Consider the following 18,671-nt stretch of genomic DNA (forward strand, 5'->3'; position numbering starts at 1 on the left):
CTAGAAGAATGCTGGAGGAATTCCCTGGTGGTCCAGCAGCTAAGACTCTGCAGCTCCCAATGCAGGCGGACAGGGTTCCATCCCTGGGCAGGGAACTAGATTCCGCGTGCTGCAACTAAGAATTCACAGGTCACAACTAAAGATCCCACATGTCTAGCCATGCAGCCAAATATTAATAGATACATACTTTAAAAAAAAAAAAAAAAAAAGAATGTGGGAAATGAAAGGGCTAAAGGCGTAAAAGGGCTAAAGGTCGTACGGGCAACTAAGTTGAAATGAATGGAGCGGAAGGCATGATGGGTAATGGGATAGGAATGAATGGGCCAAAGATAGAAGCTTCAGTGACTGAGGCAAGGGTTGGGGGAAAGACACAGAAAGCATGATGGGTAACGAAATGGGTGGGCCTACGGCAACTGTCCCGTTAAATAGGTAAGAGGCATTGTGGGTAACAAGAAGCAGGACAGAGTTCACAAAACGGGTTAGAATTCTCCCCGTGGCACTGTGGGAAGGGCTAGCACTTCCGTCTTTCGGTCTCGGACTAGGTTTCCGACTTCGGACTAGGGGGCCGCCCCTTTGCCGCGGTGCCTGGTGGGACTCGAGGCCTGACCTTGCTGCCTAGCAGCCTCTGCTGCGCAACCCATCTTACTCCGTGTCCCTTGACCCTCGCACGTTAGCCAATGAACACACAAGATGGCTTACGACACCAGGGTCCGACCCACTGTACCTGAAGGAGCCAATCAGAAAGCTGCAAAGGCCAAGGCCGACCAATTATCATTAACAACTTCGCCGCGGGGCGGAGTCGAAAGAGGGACGCCTTCGGAAATGGGGCGGGGGTGTTACGTCAATGGGCGGTGCAAAGTGAGCAGCACAGACCAATGGTGGGTGAGCCCCGGAACCCGCGGCACCGCGAGCCAATCGGCGTGGGCTCCCCAAGCCAATGGGAAGGGCACGGAGGTGTGCTGTGACCTGTCTGCAAGTGGAAACCAACAGAAAAGGACATTCCAAATAGGTGGGTGGGACTCTCATCTATGACTCCAATAGTAAGGCCAGACCCTGCAGCTGGCGGGAGGACCTCAGGGCCCGCTAAACCAATGGGCTAGGTGGGGCGGGGCGACCGTGGCGGCGGCGGCGGCAGCGTGTTCGGTTGCGCGTGGCCCACGGGGTGGGAGCGGAGCCCGGACCGGGAGGAGGCGCTACCGCGCGTAAGAATTGGGGTTCTGAGCGGGGGGGGGGGGGGGGGCTGGGGGGGTGTTGGCTGGAGACTCAGCCTGGAGCCTGCGAGCCTTGACCTCTGCCCTCTGACCTTTCCCCTTGCAGGCGACCATGGGGAACGTATTGGCCGCTAGCTCGCCGCCCGCAGGGCCGCCGCCGCCGCCTGCGCCTCCCCTCGTGGGACTGCCGCCACCTCCGCCCTCTCCTCCCGGCTTCACTTTGCCGCCACTCGGGGGCGGCCTGGGCGCTGGGGCTGGCACAGGTCGAGGTTCCGAACGGACCCCCGGGACTGCGGCTGCCAGCGCTGGAGGGACCGCGGACGATGGGGCCTGCGGCTGCCTGCCCAACCCGGGCACGTTCGAGGAGTGCCACCGGAAGTGCAAGGGTGAGGGGCTAGGGGCCTGGCAGGGGTGTGATGGCCCGGATCTCGGGGGAAGGAGGAGCGCACTGAGGACCTTGGGAATTGGCACGGACCATTGGAATCATTTAACAGAGCGTTAGGAGTTGACGTTGGGATCGAATAGTGGAACGTTGAACCTGGGGCTTAGAATGATGGGATCAAATGATGGAACCTCAGGATGGAATGCCGGAGCGGTACAGAAAAACCTGAAGGACCTCATGTGCCCCAGGAGTCGGCCAAGCCAGCCTCATGGGATCGGGAGGGAAACCGAGGCCCAAGGTCACAGTGTCAGCAATGGGTCAGTGGGGGTGGAACCCAAGGCTTCTGGATCCTGGCTTGGAGGAATCGTGGTAGCGAAAGTGGTGGTGGGTTATTGAGCACTGTTCTGGCATTCAGTGTGTGTTAACTCATTAAATCCTTGCAGTATTTCTATGTGGTGAGCATCTTCAACTAACAGATAGATTTGACATGGATAAAATAATTTGCCTAAGGTCACACAAGTAGTAGATGGTGGCACTGGAATTTGGATGCAGGCAAAGGCTTTGGTCCTGAGCCCATCCTCTGGGCTGTTCTGCCTCTTTACCGGATGAGGTGCTTTGTGCAGTGTGCTGGTTGTGGGCTCCTGGAGAAGGGAGAGTGGGGACCATAGAGAAGAAAGGGATGAGAGATGGAGTGTGTGTGTTGAAGTGTGACAGCATTTTTCTCTCCTTCAGAGCTGTTTCCTATTCAGATGGAAGGTGTGAAGCTCACAGTCAATAAAGGGTTGAGTAATCATTTCCAGGTGAGCCTTTCTTGTGCCATTATTCTCCAGAGGTCATCCCAGCCATCCCTCTGCATCTGCACATACAGTCCTTTAGTGAAAGTGAAGTTGCTCAGTCGTGTCCGACTCTTTGCAACCCCATGGACTGTAGCTTACCAGATTTCTCAGTCCATGGGATTTTCCAGGCAAGAGTACTGGAGTGGATTGCCATTCCCTTCTCCAGTCCTTTAACTCCTCCTTAAAGATCTGGGCTCCTTGATACTTAAAGACACCAGAGACAGTGCCAGGCTGACCACTCAATTTGGGGGCAGTGGTAGGGTTTAGGGACCCGCCCCCGCAACCAACATCCAGGCAGGGATGATGTACCAGGTATGCTCCCACACATCCCTTCTCTTGAGTGTCTAATCTAGTCAGGCCACACCTCCCAGTCTTCATCCCCTGCCATGCCCAGAGACGCCCTGACAGGGAAGTCAGATTGGCAAGCATCCCCCATCCCAGGCTGGAGGGGAGCTGACCTGGAAATGGGTTCGGCTGGGTTCCTTGGGGAGTGACCCACAGGCTCATCACCACAGCCCTCCCTCTTCTCCCAGGTGAACCACACAGTAGCCCTCAGCACAATCGGGGAGTCCAACTACCACTTCGGGGTCACGTACGTGGGGACGAAGCAGCTGAGTCCCACAGAGGTGAGGTACCTTTTGCCATTCATTCATTGTATCTTTCTTCCAACAAATAATGTAGCCCGTCAGTTGAAGAAAGCTGGGCTGCTGGTGGTGTGGGGAGGTGGGAACTGGGTCTCTCCAGGGTGCATCGAAACTGGGGTCATTCCTTCATCCTGACCCCCACTTCTCTGGGTGAGTCTGAGGACACCAGGGTCACCAGGCAGTGATGACCCATAGTGGGCAGGGCCGGGCTGCAGATCCTGCAGGCCTCAGGCCAAGCCAGGCATTTGAACTTCCACTAGGGGGCACTAGAGAGCCACGGAAAGATTTAAAGGAGGGGAAGATGCGGTGATACGAGTGCTTTGGAAATAGCATTTCTCAGGCTGTCTGTGGAAGCTGGGTTAGAAGAGCGAAGGCAAAACTAGAAGCCCAGAAGGAGGCTGGGGCAGGACACAGGTGGAGTTGGGGGCCTAAATTAAGTTTTTGCTTGTGTTAACTATTTCCATGCGATAAACTTACTTATTCAGCAAACCTTCAGGGCACTCCCCCCCATGTCCTGCCCATCTCTGTGCTGGATGGTCCTGGGGACACAGTGGTAACTGAAACAGCCATAGGGGCTCACAGCCTAGTGGAGAAAGAGAATAAGCTTGTCCCCAGAGAGGAACAGTCCAGGGAGACTAGGACTGAAACAGGGGAACCCAAAGGCTGAGCCCAGAGGAGAGCCTGACTCAGCCTCGGTGGTCTTAGAGGGCTTCCTGGAGGAGAGGACCTCATTCTAGGCTTTCCAGTCCTAGGCTTTTCACCAGAGCCCATCATGCACGTCCATCCCTGACGCTGGGCCTCTCACCTCTAACCCTGCCCTCTGCCCCACAGGCATTCCCCGTGCTGGTGGGTGACATGGATAATAGTGGCAGCCTCAATGCTCAGGTCATTCATCAGCTGGGCCCTGGCCTCAGGTCCAAGATGGCCATCCAGGTGAGTGGAAGGATGGAGTCGGCGACTCCCCAGCCTCCCTGAGCCCCAGGCTGCCCTTGGGTGTTGAAACCAAGAACTCAAGGCACAGTGCAGCCAAACAAACTGAACCATCAGAGTCTGGAGCAGAGAAAGGCTTATTGCAAAGATAAGCGAGGAATACGGGTGGCTGGTTCTCTACAGACCAAACTCCCGCCTAGTTTTCAGGGTGTGAGTGAATGAAGTCGCTCAGTCATGTCCTACTTTTTGCGACCCTGTGGGCTGTAGCCTGCCAGGCTCCTCCGTCCATGGGATTTTCCAGGCAAGAATGCTGGAGTGGGTTGCTATTTCCTCCTCCAGAGGATCTTCCCAACCCAGGGACTGAACTCAGGTCTCCCGCATTGCTGGCAGACTCTTTACTGTCTGAGCCACCAGGGAATCCCAGTTCTCAGGGAAGGGCTTTTAAAGGCAAACTGGGGGCAGGGTGCTGCAGGATGTATGACTTTCTTCTGGTTGGTCAGTGGTGAGGCCGCAGGGTGGATGGTGTGCCAGGCGTCTTGTGCTCAGCTGGAAGTTACCGTCCTCCTCCTGGGTGGAGGCCCCAGCATGTCCTCGACAGGAGCTAGGATTCCACCTTATCATGGCATTGTTGTGCTGTGCTTAGTCATTCAGCTGGATCCGACTTTTTTCGACCCTTTGGATTGGAGCCAGCGAGGCTACTCTGCCCATGGGATTTTTCAGACAACTTTTCAGAAAACTGGAGTGGGTTGCCATTTCCTCCTCCAGGGGAATCTTCCTGACCCAGGGATCAAACCTGTGTCTTCTGTGGCTCCTGCATTGCAGGCGGGTTCTTTACCCGCTGAGCCCTAAGAGAAGCCCTCACTGCACTTTTGTGTGACTATTTCCTTTCTTTCTGCTTTCTCTCTCTTCTCTGATGAGTAAATGGATCTGCCCTCGGGGAAGGTCTAGGAGGTGGAAGCCTTTATCCTACAAACAAGAAGGGGAGGCCACTGAAAGGCCTTTTGTACCGGCAGCCCCCAGGGGGTCCTGCTCAGTTTCACCCTCATGCTTGGCCCTCCCCCCACAGACCCAGCAGTCGAAGTTTGTGAACTGGCAGGTGGATGGGGAGTACCGGGGTTCCGACTTCACAGCAGCCGTCACTTTGGGGAACCCAGATGTCCTGGTGGGTTCAGGTAAGAGGCACAGGGCTTGGAAGGTGGTCAGACCCCATGCCCAGCAAATCCATTTCTCCCTCTGACCCTCCTTTTATGCCATCCAAGAAATGGTTTCAGGGACAGGTGTGACTTCAGAACACAGAGCATCAATTAGGTCTTGTAGCCTCGTGGGGGAAAAAACAGGTTCAAGTCCCAGCTCTGCCTCTGGGTTCACTGCAATTGGGGGCGGGGGGTGGGGGAGCGCTTCCATCACCCTCATGGGCCTCAGCTTCCTCATTTGTTAAAATCGGATTGCCTCACAGGGTTGTCGAGCAGGTCATGTGTGGAAAGTCTCAAATGGGGTCAGGCATGTGACGGGTCCCAAGGAAATGAGCTGCTGCATCACTCCTGGGGCTCTGGGGTTGCTCGGGGGCACAGATTGACCCCAAGGCAGGCGGAGTCCACGTGCAGCTGAGGGGAGGCAAGTCAGTCTGCAGTGGAGGGTGACAAGGAAGATTCCTGTTTGGGTTGGCTGGGAGGCAAGGACCTGCTGACTAATGTCTGTACTTCTGGTCTCTCCTCTCTGCTTCCCCCTTTTTTATTTTTGTCTCTGGGCATCTGCCTTTGATTTCTCGACATTGATTTGATGTTTCTTGACTATGAATCATATATTCCATGTCCAGAGGATATGGTGATGAACTAAGGAAAACTAAGTTTGTCTTCTGGACATTCTAGTGGTGATTTTTATATTATGTATATTAAGGGAGGCGTGCACACGTGCTAAGTCACTTCATTCTTTTTGAACTCTTTGTGACCCCATGGACTGTAGCCCACCAGGCTCCTCTGTCCATGGGAGAGTCCAGGCAAGAATACTGGAGTGGGTTGCCATGACCTTCTCCAGGGGATCTTCCCAAACCAAGGTCTTAAATCTTATATAAGACCCAGGATCTTATATCGGGTCTTATAAGACACCTGAACCCAGGTGTCTTATATCTCCTGCGTTGGCACGTAGGTTATTTATCACTAGCGCCACCTGGGAAGCCCCTGGAACCTTCCATTCTAGAGACACGAGTAAAGCAGATGGGTGATGGAGCCCTGTGGAAAGATGGTGGCGTCGGGAGGGGCTGGTGGAGTCTTGAGAGAAGGCCTCATTACATAGGTGATATCTGAATGAAGACTGAAGGATGTGAGGGAAGGTGCCAAGCAGATATGTGGGAAAAGAGCTTTTCAGCCGGAAGGAACAGCGAGTGCAGAAGCCCTGAGGTATGACCCTTCACTGGAACATCGAGGAGGACCAGAGCTGTAACAGATGAGGAGGAGGGCAAGTGGTAGAAGTCAGGGTGGCAGGGCTGAAACATAAAGCTCTGGAGAGCTGAGTCTGAGGCCACAAGAGGGTTTTGAAAGGGACAGGATCGTCCGCCGTAGCTTCTGACAGGACCTCTTGTGCCCACGTGTAGAGACCAGGCCACAAGGGGGCAGCGGAGAGGGTAAGTGGAGGTCTGGGGGTCTGGATGAACATTGAAGGCGGAGCAATAGTATTCGCTGCTGGATTCTGTGTGGGAGATAAGAGGGAGGTCAGAGTTGAGAAGTCAGCCTTTTTGGGGGGCGGGGTGGGGCTTGACCCACCAGAAGGGTAGAGTTGGTGATTCCAGTTTCTTGTGCCTGCTGTTAGCTCTATCAGGAAGAGCAGGCTCTTGGGCAGTGAGTGCAGCGTGAAGGCACCCAGCACCTGGAACCTTGCTGGGAACAGAGTAGGCGCTCAGAAAATAGCGCGTGAAGGAGTGAGCAGCGGTCATCGCAGGTCCTATTTCCCACCTGGTGCCCTTTGCCAGGCCCTCAGAATACTGTGCGCACCCAGGCCTTCACCCAGTCACTCAAGCCAATAGGGATTGGCTCGTGCAATCCTTCACAGCCCTGTGGGGTGGCGCTGCCATCATCCCTGTCTGATTGAGGCCCAGAGAGGGCAAGTACTTCCCCAAGGACACACAGCGAGGCCGCCTCCAGAGTCCACGGCACCAGGCCCCCCGCCCCTGCACTCACTCACCAGCATCGGCCTCTCTTGCTCCTCAACACTGGCCTCTAGGTCTTCCTTCCCTGGAGCCCAAGGCCACCAGTGACACTCTTGTCTCTTAGTCCCTTCCTCCCCTCAAGCACCGATCAGAACTTCTGGGCCCAGGGCAGTACTGAGTATATGAGTAGTTACTCATGTAATTATTCATGACCACTGACAGTGGTGCTCCACCCATTCTGAGCCTTGGTTTCCCCATCCATCTCGAAGACACAGTCACAGCAAGTGCACCTTGGTGAAGGAATCAGTGGGCGGACCGTCAGCCCCTTATGGGACCAGACACAGCTAGTTAGGTTCACTGTGGGAAGGGTCTCTGGGCCACCCCACAACAGGCAGGGGGATCGGGGTTCTCACAGGTGAGGAAGGAAAGGTCTGCGGTGAAATTGGCCCTGCCCCAGGATCGCACAGCGAGGAAGCCAAGGGCCTGGCGTTGGAACCATGATCGAGGCCGAACGAGGAGCCCGCAGACTACCTGGTCCCCTCCCCTGGCCTCAGCTCCTCCTCTGGGGCCTCGGCTTCGTTCTGAGCACCCCGAGTGTGTGCCCACCCTGGGACACACACAGCCCCTCCCTGGCCAGTAGCCAAGACACTTGCCTTGAGACAAATAATCACAGTGACTGTGTTACTGTTGGGAGAGGTCCAGGTTGCTGTGAGAGCTTACAACAGGAGGGCCCAGCTCGCCTGGAGTGATGAGGACAGTGTCTCTCGATGCCAGTGTCTAGACCCAGGAGGGTGAAGAGAAGGGCAGCGCTCCCAGAGGAAGGCTGTGTGGCCAAAGCCCCGGGGAGCGCGGCGTGGGGAGGGCAGGAAGCTGTTCTGTCGGGCCCCAGCCAAGAGCCCGCTGTGTGCCCCCTCCCCTGGGGGCCAGGTGCGGCCCCCGCCCCGCAGGTTTCAGGAAAGCCGCACTCCGCCGCTTGTCCGAGGCCACCTCTTTGCTCTGAGACCTATAATAGGTGTTCTTTCCCTTCTCGTGGAGTTTTGGACTCAGTGGGTTCTCACTCCAGGCACTCCATCCTAAAGGAGACCAGTCCTGGGTGTTCATTGGAAGGACTGATTTGAAGCTGAAACTCCAATACTTTGGCCACCTGATGCGAAGAGCTGACTCATTGGAAAAGACCCTGATGCTGGGAGGGATTGGGGGCAGGAGGAGAAGGAGACGACAGAGGATGAGATGGCTGGATGGCATCACCGACTCGATGCACATGAGTTTGAGTGAACTCCAGGAGTTGGTGATGGACAGGGAGGCCTGATGTGGTGCAGTCCGTGGAGTCGTAAAGAGTCGGACACGACTCAGCAACTGAACTAAACTGATCTGAAGGAGATGGAGGTGCTAGAAAGGGCAGGATGTTCAAGAAAAAGGCCTGTGAGGAGATGAGGACTGTGCAAGGACTTGTGAAGCTCTTGGAGGAAGTCTGTTTGAAAGGTGGGGATGAACCACAGGGGGCTTTGCCCCCGTGTCCTAAGAAGCCAGGATGTCCTTGATGCTGGGGTGTCATGGCAGGTTCTGAGCAGGGGGAGCAGGGTCGAGTGTGCGCTTTAACAAGATCCGTCTGTGTGTGAGCTGCTTGGAGAGGATGAGACTGGGGCAGGAGGCCAAGGAGGAGGGTAGGGCTTGGGAACCAGAGGGTGAGGCGAGCCAAGGAAATGGGGGGTGGGAGAGGAGTTCGGGGTCTCGAAGCCCTCAGTCTGAACCATGACCAGAGACTCCTGAGTTGAAGTCCCTGTGTGACCCCTGGGTGGTCACTTTTCTCTCTGTGGGCCCAAAGTTCCCCTTCTCTTGGGACAGAGGCTGCTCTTGTCCAGAGGTGTGCTGGTGATGGCTTAACAACCAGCTGGCGGAGGAGGGGCCAGGAGGTGGGTCAGTGTCACCCACTCCCGAGGAGAGGCCAGCCCCAGCCTGCCCTGACCGCAGCCGCCCCCAGTGGCAGCCCCTGCCTGGGTGTGCCTGAAGACGCGAGCAGGTCCCGTCCTGTCCTCCCGGCCTGCCCGCCCCTCAGGCCGGTCCCCACTCGGCGCCGCTGATCCCTGTCCGGGGAAGCGTCTGCACGCCGCGCTTTCCTTAAAGTCCTTGCCGGTCCCCACCTCCTTCCCTCCTGCCCCGGTCTCCCCATTCTTGCCGGGTGTCCATCTCGAAGCTTACCTCACTGGTCCTCACCTGCTCCGTCCTTCAGGTTGGGCGTCTTCAGGTCCCGCCATCCACCTCCATCTCTGATCGCTTCCCCGTCTCTACAGAGGTGACTCTTGCTTTCCAGTTCTCCGTCATCACCCCCTCTGCCTCTCTTCCTGGCCCTTCCCCTCCGCAGTGATCACCTCTGTGGTGTCCACCCTCCTGGGCTCTCAAACACAGACAGTCTCAGTCCTTGGGCTCGAGGAATTCAGCCTGGCGGTGGAGTGGGTGGTTAGCAAACACTGAGGGGCCCTCAGAGCCATCCTTGCTGCCGAGGGGCCCGGGAAGTGGACTTCCGCAGGTCGGGTCTCCGTGGCGGCTGGGCTGTGGCCGTGTGCTGAGCACGCCTTGTGCACACCACGCCTGCATCCAGCGCTCTGCTCTTCCTCAGAGTCTTGCGAGGTGTCCCGCTCACGGAGAAGTGGTGCCAGTGGCCCTCGGTTACCCCAGCAGCAAGTGCTGGGGCTGGGACTTGAACCCAGGCCATCTGGCCCCCCACAGTGTGCTCTTGCCTACCGGTCGTGGTGGCAGGGTGGCTTGAAGCCTGTGTTCAGGAGATGGGGAGCCCTGGACTCTACCCCTGACATGTCCTGTGACCATGTGGGAGCGACTTGACTCCTCACCCTCTGCAGCCTCCTGTGTAAAGGGAGGTGAATGCAGAGTAGATGAGGTCCCGGGGGCCGTGAGAGGCTGACCTCAGAGCCCTGTGAACGGCCCTAGCAAGGAGCCCAAGTGGGAGGCCCGGGGAAGCAGAAGTCCAGTCTGTGCCTTGACTGGGTGGAAACTAACCACCAGGCTCAGAAGTCATGACTCCACCTCTCGCCTGCAGGGATCCTCGTGGCCCACTACCTCCAGAGCATCACGCCGTGCCTGGCCCTGGGCGGAGAGCTGGTCTACCACCGGCGGCCCGGGGAGGAGGGCGCCGTTATGTCGCTAGCTGGGAAATACACATGTGAGCCTGGGGGCCCGGAGCCCTGGGACTATGGGAGGAGGGGCTGGGGGCTGGACTCCTGGGTCTGAGGGAAGAGGGGCAAAACCTGGGCCCTTGGCTGCCCAAGCCCCCTTGGTAACCCACCTGCTCTCTTCCAGTGAACAACTGGTTGGCGACAGTAACATTGGGTCAGGCAGGCATGCATGCAACGTATTACCACAAAGCCAGTGACCAGGTGAGCCCATGTGGGGACTGGCTGTCTGGGTGTGGGTGCCCAGGACTGGCATGCCTGAGGGTCCAGCCTAGGAGGCTGACTCGTGTGTGTTGCCCTGGCCCCTCCAGCTGCAGGTGGGTGTGGAGTTCGAGGCCAGCACGAGGATGCAGGACACAAGTGTCTCCTTTGGGTACCAGCTGGACCTGCCCAAGGCCAACCTCCTCTTCAAAGGTACAGGTCTCCCTTTCCTAATGTGAGAAACAAGCAAGAGGTGACTCAGCTCTGAGTGGGGTACAGGCCAGAGAAAATGGGAGAGGGTAGCATGCTGGGCCCCCAAATTACCCAGGAATGCTTGTTAAGAGGGTGGGTGGGTGCCTGGGCCCCGAGCTTTGCAGGGACCATCCCCACCCCATCCAGTAGCCCTCCAGCAGTCTGCATGCATGGCCCTTGCTTTTCTTTTTCTCGTGCATGGAAGACAAGTTGGAGCGCAGCCGGCCTTGCCCCACTGTCTCACCTTACGGAGGCTCCCTGGTCACAGCCAGACCCACACACAACCTTCCCCCAGGCTGACTGAGTTTCATCTTAAGTTTCTCCTTGCGCCTCAGTGGCTCTCGGGTTTGGGGTGTGTGGAGACCACCCCGGAAAGGCCGCTTCAGTGGCCCTGGTTCAAGGCTTCTAAAGGCAGCCAGGGGAAATCCCTGGTGGTCCAGTGGTCTCACTCTCAACTGCTGAGGGCCCGGGTTCAATCCCTGGTCAGGGAACTAAAATCCCACATGCCATGCAGTGTGGGCAAAAAAATTTTTTTTAAACAAAAGTAGCCAGGAGGCCCAGGGAGAGGTGTTTGTTTTGCCTCTGAAACCTGCCTTAAGTCCTCACTCTGCAGTCAGCCCTGGGTCTGAGGCTGCGTTTGGACTGTAGCTTCTCTGCTCCCCTTCAGTGAGTCCTTGAGCTCCATTGGGTACAGACGGCAGCGGGCATTTTGCACACTCATCAGGTCCTGGGCATGAGCCCTAGAGATTTCAGTCTCTGATTCAGCAGATACTCAGCACCTGCTCTGTGCCCAGCTGGGGACACAACAGTGACCAGGCTCCCCCCACCCAGTGGGGGTGTCACTCACAGTGGCAGGGACAGGCCCATCCACACAGAGCAGCGACCTGGTGTGGACAAGACTGGGATTGGGAGGGTGGTCCACGGGGTGGCGGGGTGGCCGAGGGCTTCTGGAGGGGGGGTGGGTCACGGAGCTCAGAGCTGAAGCACTTGGGGGCGTGCAGAGGGCTCCGGGTGGTGGGGACAGTACTGTCAGTGGCCTGGCCGGTGGTTTCTGATGTGTCGGGTGAGGCTCTTCTCACAGCTGTCCACCCACAGGCTCTGTGGACAGCAACTGGATCGTGGGCGCCACGCTGGAGAAGAAGCTCCCACCGCTGCCCCTGACACTGGCCCTCGGGGCCTTCCTGAATCACCGAAAGAACAAGTTCCAGTGTGGCTTCGGCCTCACCATTGGCTGAGCCCCCGCAGGCCCCGCCTTCCTCGCCCTTTCTCCTTCTGATCCCACCTCCACCTCCCCCTGCCACGGAGGGGAGACCTGAGCCCCCCTCCCCCTCCCTTCCCTCCCTCCTCGGGGGTCAGGGGGCAGCGGAAAGGAGGGGACCCATCACCCCAGCAGCTGAGGGGGGATTCTCCGAAGGACGGGCACGGCAGGACGTGGAGGACAAGGGGCCGAGTGCCCAGTAGTCTTGGAGTCCAGGAAGCGATTCTGGAGTCAAGGGGCCTATGGGATTCTGAGCACCAGGGGCAGAGGCGGCCAGACAACCTCAGGGAGGTGTTGGGGTGTCCCCGTTCCCCCGAAATGGCCAAATGGGCCCAGCCCCAAGGGGGCAGCAAGGAGAGGTGCGTCCCCAGTCACCCCGCCCCTGCCCACTTTCCCATCCACCCCTCGGTATAAATCATGTTTATAAGTTATGGAAGAACCGGGACATTTTACAAAAAAAATAAAAAATTAAAAAAATACACATGGAAAACAAAAAATGGGAGGCCTCTGTTTTCCTCTGTCTGTGGCCCATTTTGTCCGGCCTGGACCTCCCACAGTGGCCCGTGGAGGGCAGGGAATCCAGCCTGGTCACTGGCCAGAGCCCAGACCAGAAAGGGGAAGGGCCTGGCCCAGGATCACACAGCCGCCCTGTGACCTTCCCAACGAGGACATCACAGGCCTTCCCTCCCTGGGAGGGTGCAGCCTGTGGTCACAACCTGGCCTGGCCAGCAAGGCTGCAGAAGACTTCGTCCCAGTGAACTGAAGCGGGTGTGGGGAAGCAGTGCGCTGGGACCCCGTCTTTCCAGGCTCCAGAAGGGGCAGGGGCTGAAGGGGTGGTAAGACTTGGTTATAATAGAAGGTCAAAGCTTTCAAGAAACTTCAGGAAGCATTTGAGCACCTGGAAAGAGTTTGGAATCATTTAGTTCTCATGGGGTGGGGGAGGGGTGGGCTGGAGTCTGACTCATGGGCCTGGAGAGAGGGTGGGGGCGTCAGTTCTGCACCCCTAGGGCTCGGGCAAGCTGACATTGCTAACCCCTCTCCAGACAGGGGAACTGAAAGTTCATCTCACACACACTGTCTGGGCAGGGAGGCTGCTGGCCCGTGATGACCCTTTATAGCCCAGAGAAGCCACTCCACCCACTTCCTGCCAGCACCTTCTGAGGCCAGAGCACACAGGCTGACAGCAACCCAGGACAGGCTGGCATTGGGGGTCCCTTCTTGGGACCAGGCATCCAGCCTCCCCAGCCCCACGGAATCCAGTAGTCCTCACCTCCTTAAAGGACCAGGAGTGAATCCCAACTCCTCCAGTTCTTCCAGGGTGACTTTACCATCCACCTTAACTCTGAATCTCCTCTTGAAAGAGGAAAGTGGACAAAGGGGACTCCACCTTGGCTGTGGGACTCCATTTTAGACTTATTGTGAACCTTGGACTACATGTCTGGGTGCTCTCCCAGTGGACTTTGAGCTATGTGCCCGGTATCTATGGAAACAACACACTAACTGAAAAACAGACCCCCCGGATAAAGTCTCCAGGACTGGTACCTAGACTTCCCATCACTGAAAAGAATGTACTAATCTACCCCAGAGCAAAACAAATTATCTCCACAATACCTATTGATATATGTCAGCCTCATTAGCTGTCTGGACTAATATATGAATCATGATTTAGCCCCTTTACATTATCCAGGCTAGTTTCCAGGAATTTGGGGAGGTGGATTTGAGCACGTACACTTATGATATATAAGATTGTCACAAAAATTGGCCGGGTCCTTGGCTAAGAGGAGACTCTGCCTTGGACCCACTGGTGTAATAAACTGCACTCCACTATTTGTGTTGTCCTTCTGAGTGAGTTTGCTTCCCGAAGAGCATGGCTACAACATTTTCGGTGCATTGGCCAGGAAGCGCCTCACTTTGAGGAGACAAGGCCCATTTGGAGCTACTCCGGGGCCGTGCGGCTTGAATCACCTAGAGGGGTAAGGTTGCCTCGCCCCTCTGGAACGACTCTGCCTTTCAACGCCCAGACCTCTCATGTTAGCAAGTAGTGGATGGCAGCGAGGAAACCGAGCGCTCAGGTAATGAGGGTCCCACCCAATAGGGTGGAAGAGGGAGCCTGCTCAGCCCCCTGAGAGAGATTAGAGACGTGCACGGACCTACGGTGACTGATGTAGGAGAGTGACTGCGATTGTCGGGTACAGGTTGACAGATGTGACAGGGCTTTAAGGAAGACTCTATTGTGAATGTCATTTAGGAGGTGGTGTCTTGGGGAAAATTATTACCAGGCAATCGCAAGAGGGTTACTGGGGGAAGAAACTTGGTCTCTGTGTGCACGTATTCTGCCCTCCCCCAGGAGGTGTCCCATCTGCTGTGAAAGTCTCAATCCCCTCAAGCTTGCTCAGGCAGAGAAAGGGAAATACATGAGTGAGTACGAATTGGCTTTTCCGGAGATCACCTGGGATGCGGGTTATTTAACTCGCATGTGCTTTTGTTGACACCTGATCAAGCTCACCAAGGCGGAGAAGGCATTTAAAGTTTCAGGAGAAGTGGTCCTAGACAAAGTGATATTCTGGTTCAAGCACCTAAAACAACAGGAGAAAGCACGCTGGACTCCCCTCTCCCTCTGGGACTTGGCCAGCAAAGCCCTTTTCAATCCTATCAGGGAAGAAGCCAAGTGGCAATTTAAGTGCTTCATCAAATGGAAATATCAGAAGTATCTGGGGTACCAGAAACTCCGCCAACAGGAGAAGGAACACTCCCGGAAAGGTAGGCAAGATGAGAGGAAATGGATCTAAGGCAACTATACTGGGCAATATGATCAAAAGTTTCAAAAAGGGGTTCAGAGGAGACTATGGGGTAAAAATGACACCTGGCCAGCTGTGCACCCTCTTCAAGGTCAAATAGTCTGCTATGGGAGTTGGCCGGCCACCAGAGGGCACAATGGGCTTGAAAACAATAAAAGCAGCCTGTGTGACAGTCACGGGAAAATTTCCCATACATACTCCTGGCTACAGCTGCCCCAGGATTCCCCGACCATGGCCACGATTTTATATTCAAAATGGAGAAGGAAAAAGACACAGAAACTGATGATAAAAAAGATTCTACAGGATCCAAACGAGGAACTTCCTCCCCCGCTGTACTGGATGATGAACCCGCCCTCAAATGTGTCGGCCAGGCCAGGGGCCTTAACAGCCACCAGACCGAGGCTACGGGACATTCCAGCATCACCGCTGTCCCCAGCCCTTCCTTCAGCCCCCCCAGAGGTCGTAGAGCCGCCACCCCACAAGGCTCCGACCCTAGTGGGAGGGACGACTGGATACCGCCCTCCGGATTCAGCTCCTGCCACAGAGGCACAACCTAAGCTCTACCCGCTGCCAACACTGCCCCCACCCCCCAACATGAGTACTGATCAAAAAGGGAAGGGGAACATTGGAATTAAACAAAGCCTGTGCTCCGCCAAGGAGTTAGAAGAAAAGACACCATTTCAGATGCCCCTTAGGAAGTCCAGCAGGCCTGCATACAGGGGCAAGATGGTAATTATCACCAGGCTCCTGTGGCCTACTACGATCAACTATTTTTGTCTACTGATATATTGAACTGGCAAAAATATATGCCACCATATCCAGAGGAGCCACAGGACATGATTAGATTGACGGAAACCATTTTTTGTACCCACCGACCGACACGGGACGATATTATCCAATTATTAACTTCCCTCTTCGGTACCGAAGAGCAGTATAGAATTCTTACTGAAGCAAAGAAATGGCTGCTAGAAATGGTTCCGGAAGGGACTGTAAACCCACAAAGGTGGGTGGAACAAACCCTCCCCTATGACAGACCTAATTGGGACTATAATACAGATGAGGGGAGAAGCCTGCCGTACAGCCATTCTACAGGGACTAAAAAGGGGAGCCCACAGACCTATGGATATGGCAAAACCTGCCAGAGTAGTCAACGCGGGGCCGAGCCCCCTTCTGAATTTTATGAAAGACTGTGTGAGGCTTATAGACTCTGTACGCTGATCGACCCCGAGGCCAGGAGCTCCCACATCGTTATAAACTCAGCATTTGTGTCACAGGCTTATCCTGATATTAAAAGAAAGCTCCAGAAGCTGGATGGAGTATTATCAATGTCCAGCTCCCAACTAATTGAAATTGCAAAGAAAGTATTCAGAAACAGAGATGTGGAAGCCAAGAAAGAAACTGAAAAAAGACGGAGGGAGGACACTAAGAGAGCAGACCAGAGATTTGCAGTGCTAGCCGCGGCCTTGGGAAGGCCTGCTGGGCTGCCCACGAAAGCCCCTCCCTCCTGGAGATGAGACCACTCCCTCAGGAGACCGCCACGAAAGCTTAGGCCCACGCTACAGCCCAATCAGTGTGCCTGGTGCCAAGGGTTTGGCTACTGGAAAAACAAATGTCCTAAAACCACTAAAAACCGGGAATCAACCAGTACAGTGGGAGGCCTTGACGGACTAGAGACCAAATAGGGATGCCGGGGCTCAGAGACACAGGTCCGCAAGAGCCCGTGGTAATGTTAAAAGTAGGGGACCGACTCACTGACTTCATGGTGGATACCGGAGCAGGATTGTCAGTAGTAACTGAACCCATGGCACCTCGCTCGAAAAAGGCCATTGCCATAACTGGAATATCTGGAAAGGAAATGATTAAACAATTCTGTAAGCCCCGAAAGTGCCAGATGGCAGAGGAGGGCACCAAGTGACTCATGAGTTCTTATATATCCCTGAATGCCCGGTACCTCTATTTGGAAGAGATCTACTCTCTCACCTGGGGTCACAAGTGACCTTTCCCCCCCACGAACGCCCTACTTTGCACATGGGCCCAGCTACTTACTTACTCTCCCTCTCAGTTACCCTACAAGATGAATGGGAGAGGGGATGAATGGCCGGGAGGAAACACTGGCTCAACAACTGCCCGAGGTCTGGGCAGAAGGAAACCCCCCTGGGCTCGCCAAACACCACGCTCCAATAATAATAGAACTTAAGCCCCGTGCCACCCTGGTTAGAAAACGCCAGTATCCATTGCCCCTGGAGGCTCGTCTCGGCATACTGCCACATATGAATAGACTGAAACAGGCCGGTATCCTGATTGAATGCCAATCAGAATGAAACACACCAATCCTGCCAGTTAAAAAGGAAGGGGGACAGGACTATAGGCCAACACAAGATTTAAGGCTGGTCAGCCAAGCTGCCATGACTCTGCACCCCACAGTCCCAAACCCATATACCTTACTCAGCCTCCTCCCTCCAAGTGCAAAAGTTCTATACTTGTCTGGACTTAAAAGATGCCTTTTTCTGTATACACCTAGCCCAGGTATCACCACCAATTTTTGCTTTCGAGTGGGAAGACCCAACAGGGGGCGCCAAACAACAACTAACCTGGACCCACCTCCCGTGAGGGTTTATAAATTCTCCATTTTTGAAGTAGCCCTGGTTTTGGACTTAGGCGCATTTCAGCCAGAAAAGTTTGGTTGTTGGCTGCTGCAATATGTGGACAATCTGCTCCTGGCCGCTGAGAACAAGGATGATTGCTGGGAAGGAACCAAGGCCTCGCTGAGACTGCTGATGGAGGCTGGTTACCGGGTCTCGAAAAAGAAGGCTCGGATCTGCAAGGAGGAGGTGAGGTATTTGGGATTTGTTCTAAAGAGGGGCACAAGGCTGTTGGGCCAGTCCAGTGCCATGCCTCTATCTGTGATGGACGGGCTCCCATGGCGGGTACCACCTCTACGGAGGGGTGATATGCCTATGGGATTTTTTTGCATCAAGCAAGACAACAAAAATCAAGTATAGAATGGCATTAGACATACTCACTGCCGCGCAGGGAGGAACCTGTGCCATACTTAAGGTTGAATGTTGTGTATGGAACCTGTGCCGTACTTAAGGCTGAACGTTGTGTATACATTCCTGATTTATCTGGCAATGTAACGACTGCTTTGGGTGACATGAAGGACCAAGTAAAAGCAATGTCAGATGAAAATATTCCCTTCTGGACCTTGGTCCTATCTTGGGTAAAGGGTGATTGGTGGAAAACTGTGCTCACTGTTATTATAGTCATTTTAATAGTTCTGTTATGTGGACCTTGCATTTTACAATGTGTTGTTAACTTTGTATCCCAGAGACTAACCTCACTTCCCCAGATCAGCATTAGGAGGCCTAGGATACAATATATTCCTATGAGCAATGCTTCTACTGAGAGTTAGGAGCATCAAGAGAGAGGAATGAAAGACGAAAGTGGGCAAAGCGGACTCCATCTTGGCTGCGGGACCCCGTTTTAGACTTCTTGTAAACTTTGGACTACATGCCTGAGTGTTCTCCCAGTGGACTTTGAGCTATGTGCCCGGAATCTATAGAAACAACATTCCAACTGAAAAACAGAACCCCTGGATAAAGGGACTCCAGGACTTGTACCCGGACTTTCTGTCGCCGAAAAGAATATACTAATCTACCCCAGAGCAAAACAAATTGTTATCTGCACAAAACCTATTGATATATGTGAGCCTAATTAGCTGTCTGGACTAATATATGAATCATGATTTAGCCCCTTTACATTATCCAGGCTAATTTTGAGGAGTTCAGGGAGGAGGGTTTGAGCACGTACACTTAGGGTATATAAGATT

At 54.9% G+C, this 18,671-nt stretch overlaps 1 protein-coding gene across 1 annotated transcript; it reads left to right on the forward strand.

Annotated features, from left to right (window-relative positions):
* Positions 1–1,046: 1,046 nt before the first annotated feature.
* TOMM40 (translocase of outer mitochondrial membrane 40) lies at positions 1,047–12,525 on the forward strand. The gene is made up of 10 exons (XM_070771231.1): positions 1,047–1,202; positions 1,318–1,597; positions 2,326–2,393; positions 2,963–3,055; positions 3,905–4,006; positions 5,070–5,175; positions 10,201–10,323; positions 10,461–10,537; positions 10,645–10,747; positions 11,882–12,525. Exons 2-10 carry the CDS (start codon positions 1,324–1,326, stop codon positions 12,019–12,021), a joined length of 1,086 nt encoding a protein of 361 aa, XP_070627332.1. The 5' UTR covers positions 1,047–1,202; positions 1,318–1,323; the 3' UTR covers positions 12,022–12,525.
* Positions 12,526–18,671: the final 6,146 nt, after the last annotated feature.

The sequence above is a fragment of the Bos indicus genome, chromosome 18 (assembly GCF_029378745.1).
Source record: "Bos indicus isolate NIAB-ARS_2022 breed Sahiwal x Tharparkar chromosome 18, NIAB-ARS_B.indTharparkar_mat_pri_1.0, whole genome shotgun sequence".
Classification (NCBI taxonomy): Eukaryota; Metazoa; Chordata; class Mammalia; order Artiodactyla; family Bovidae; genus Bos; species Bos indicus.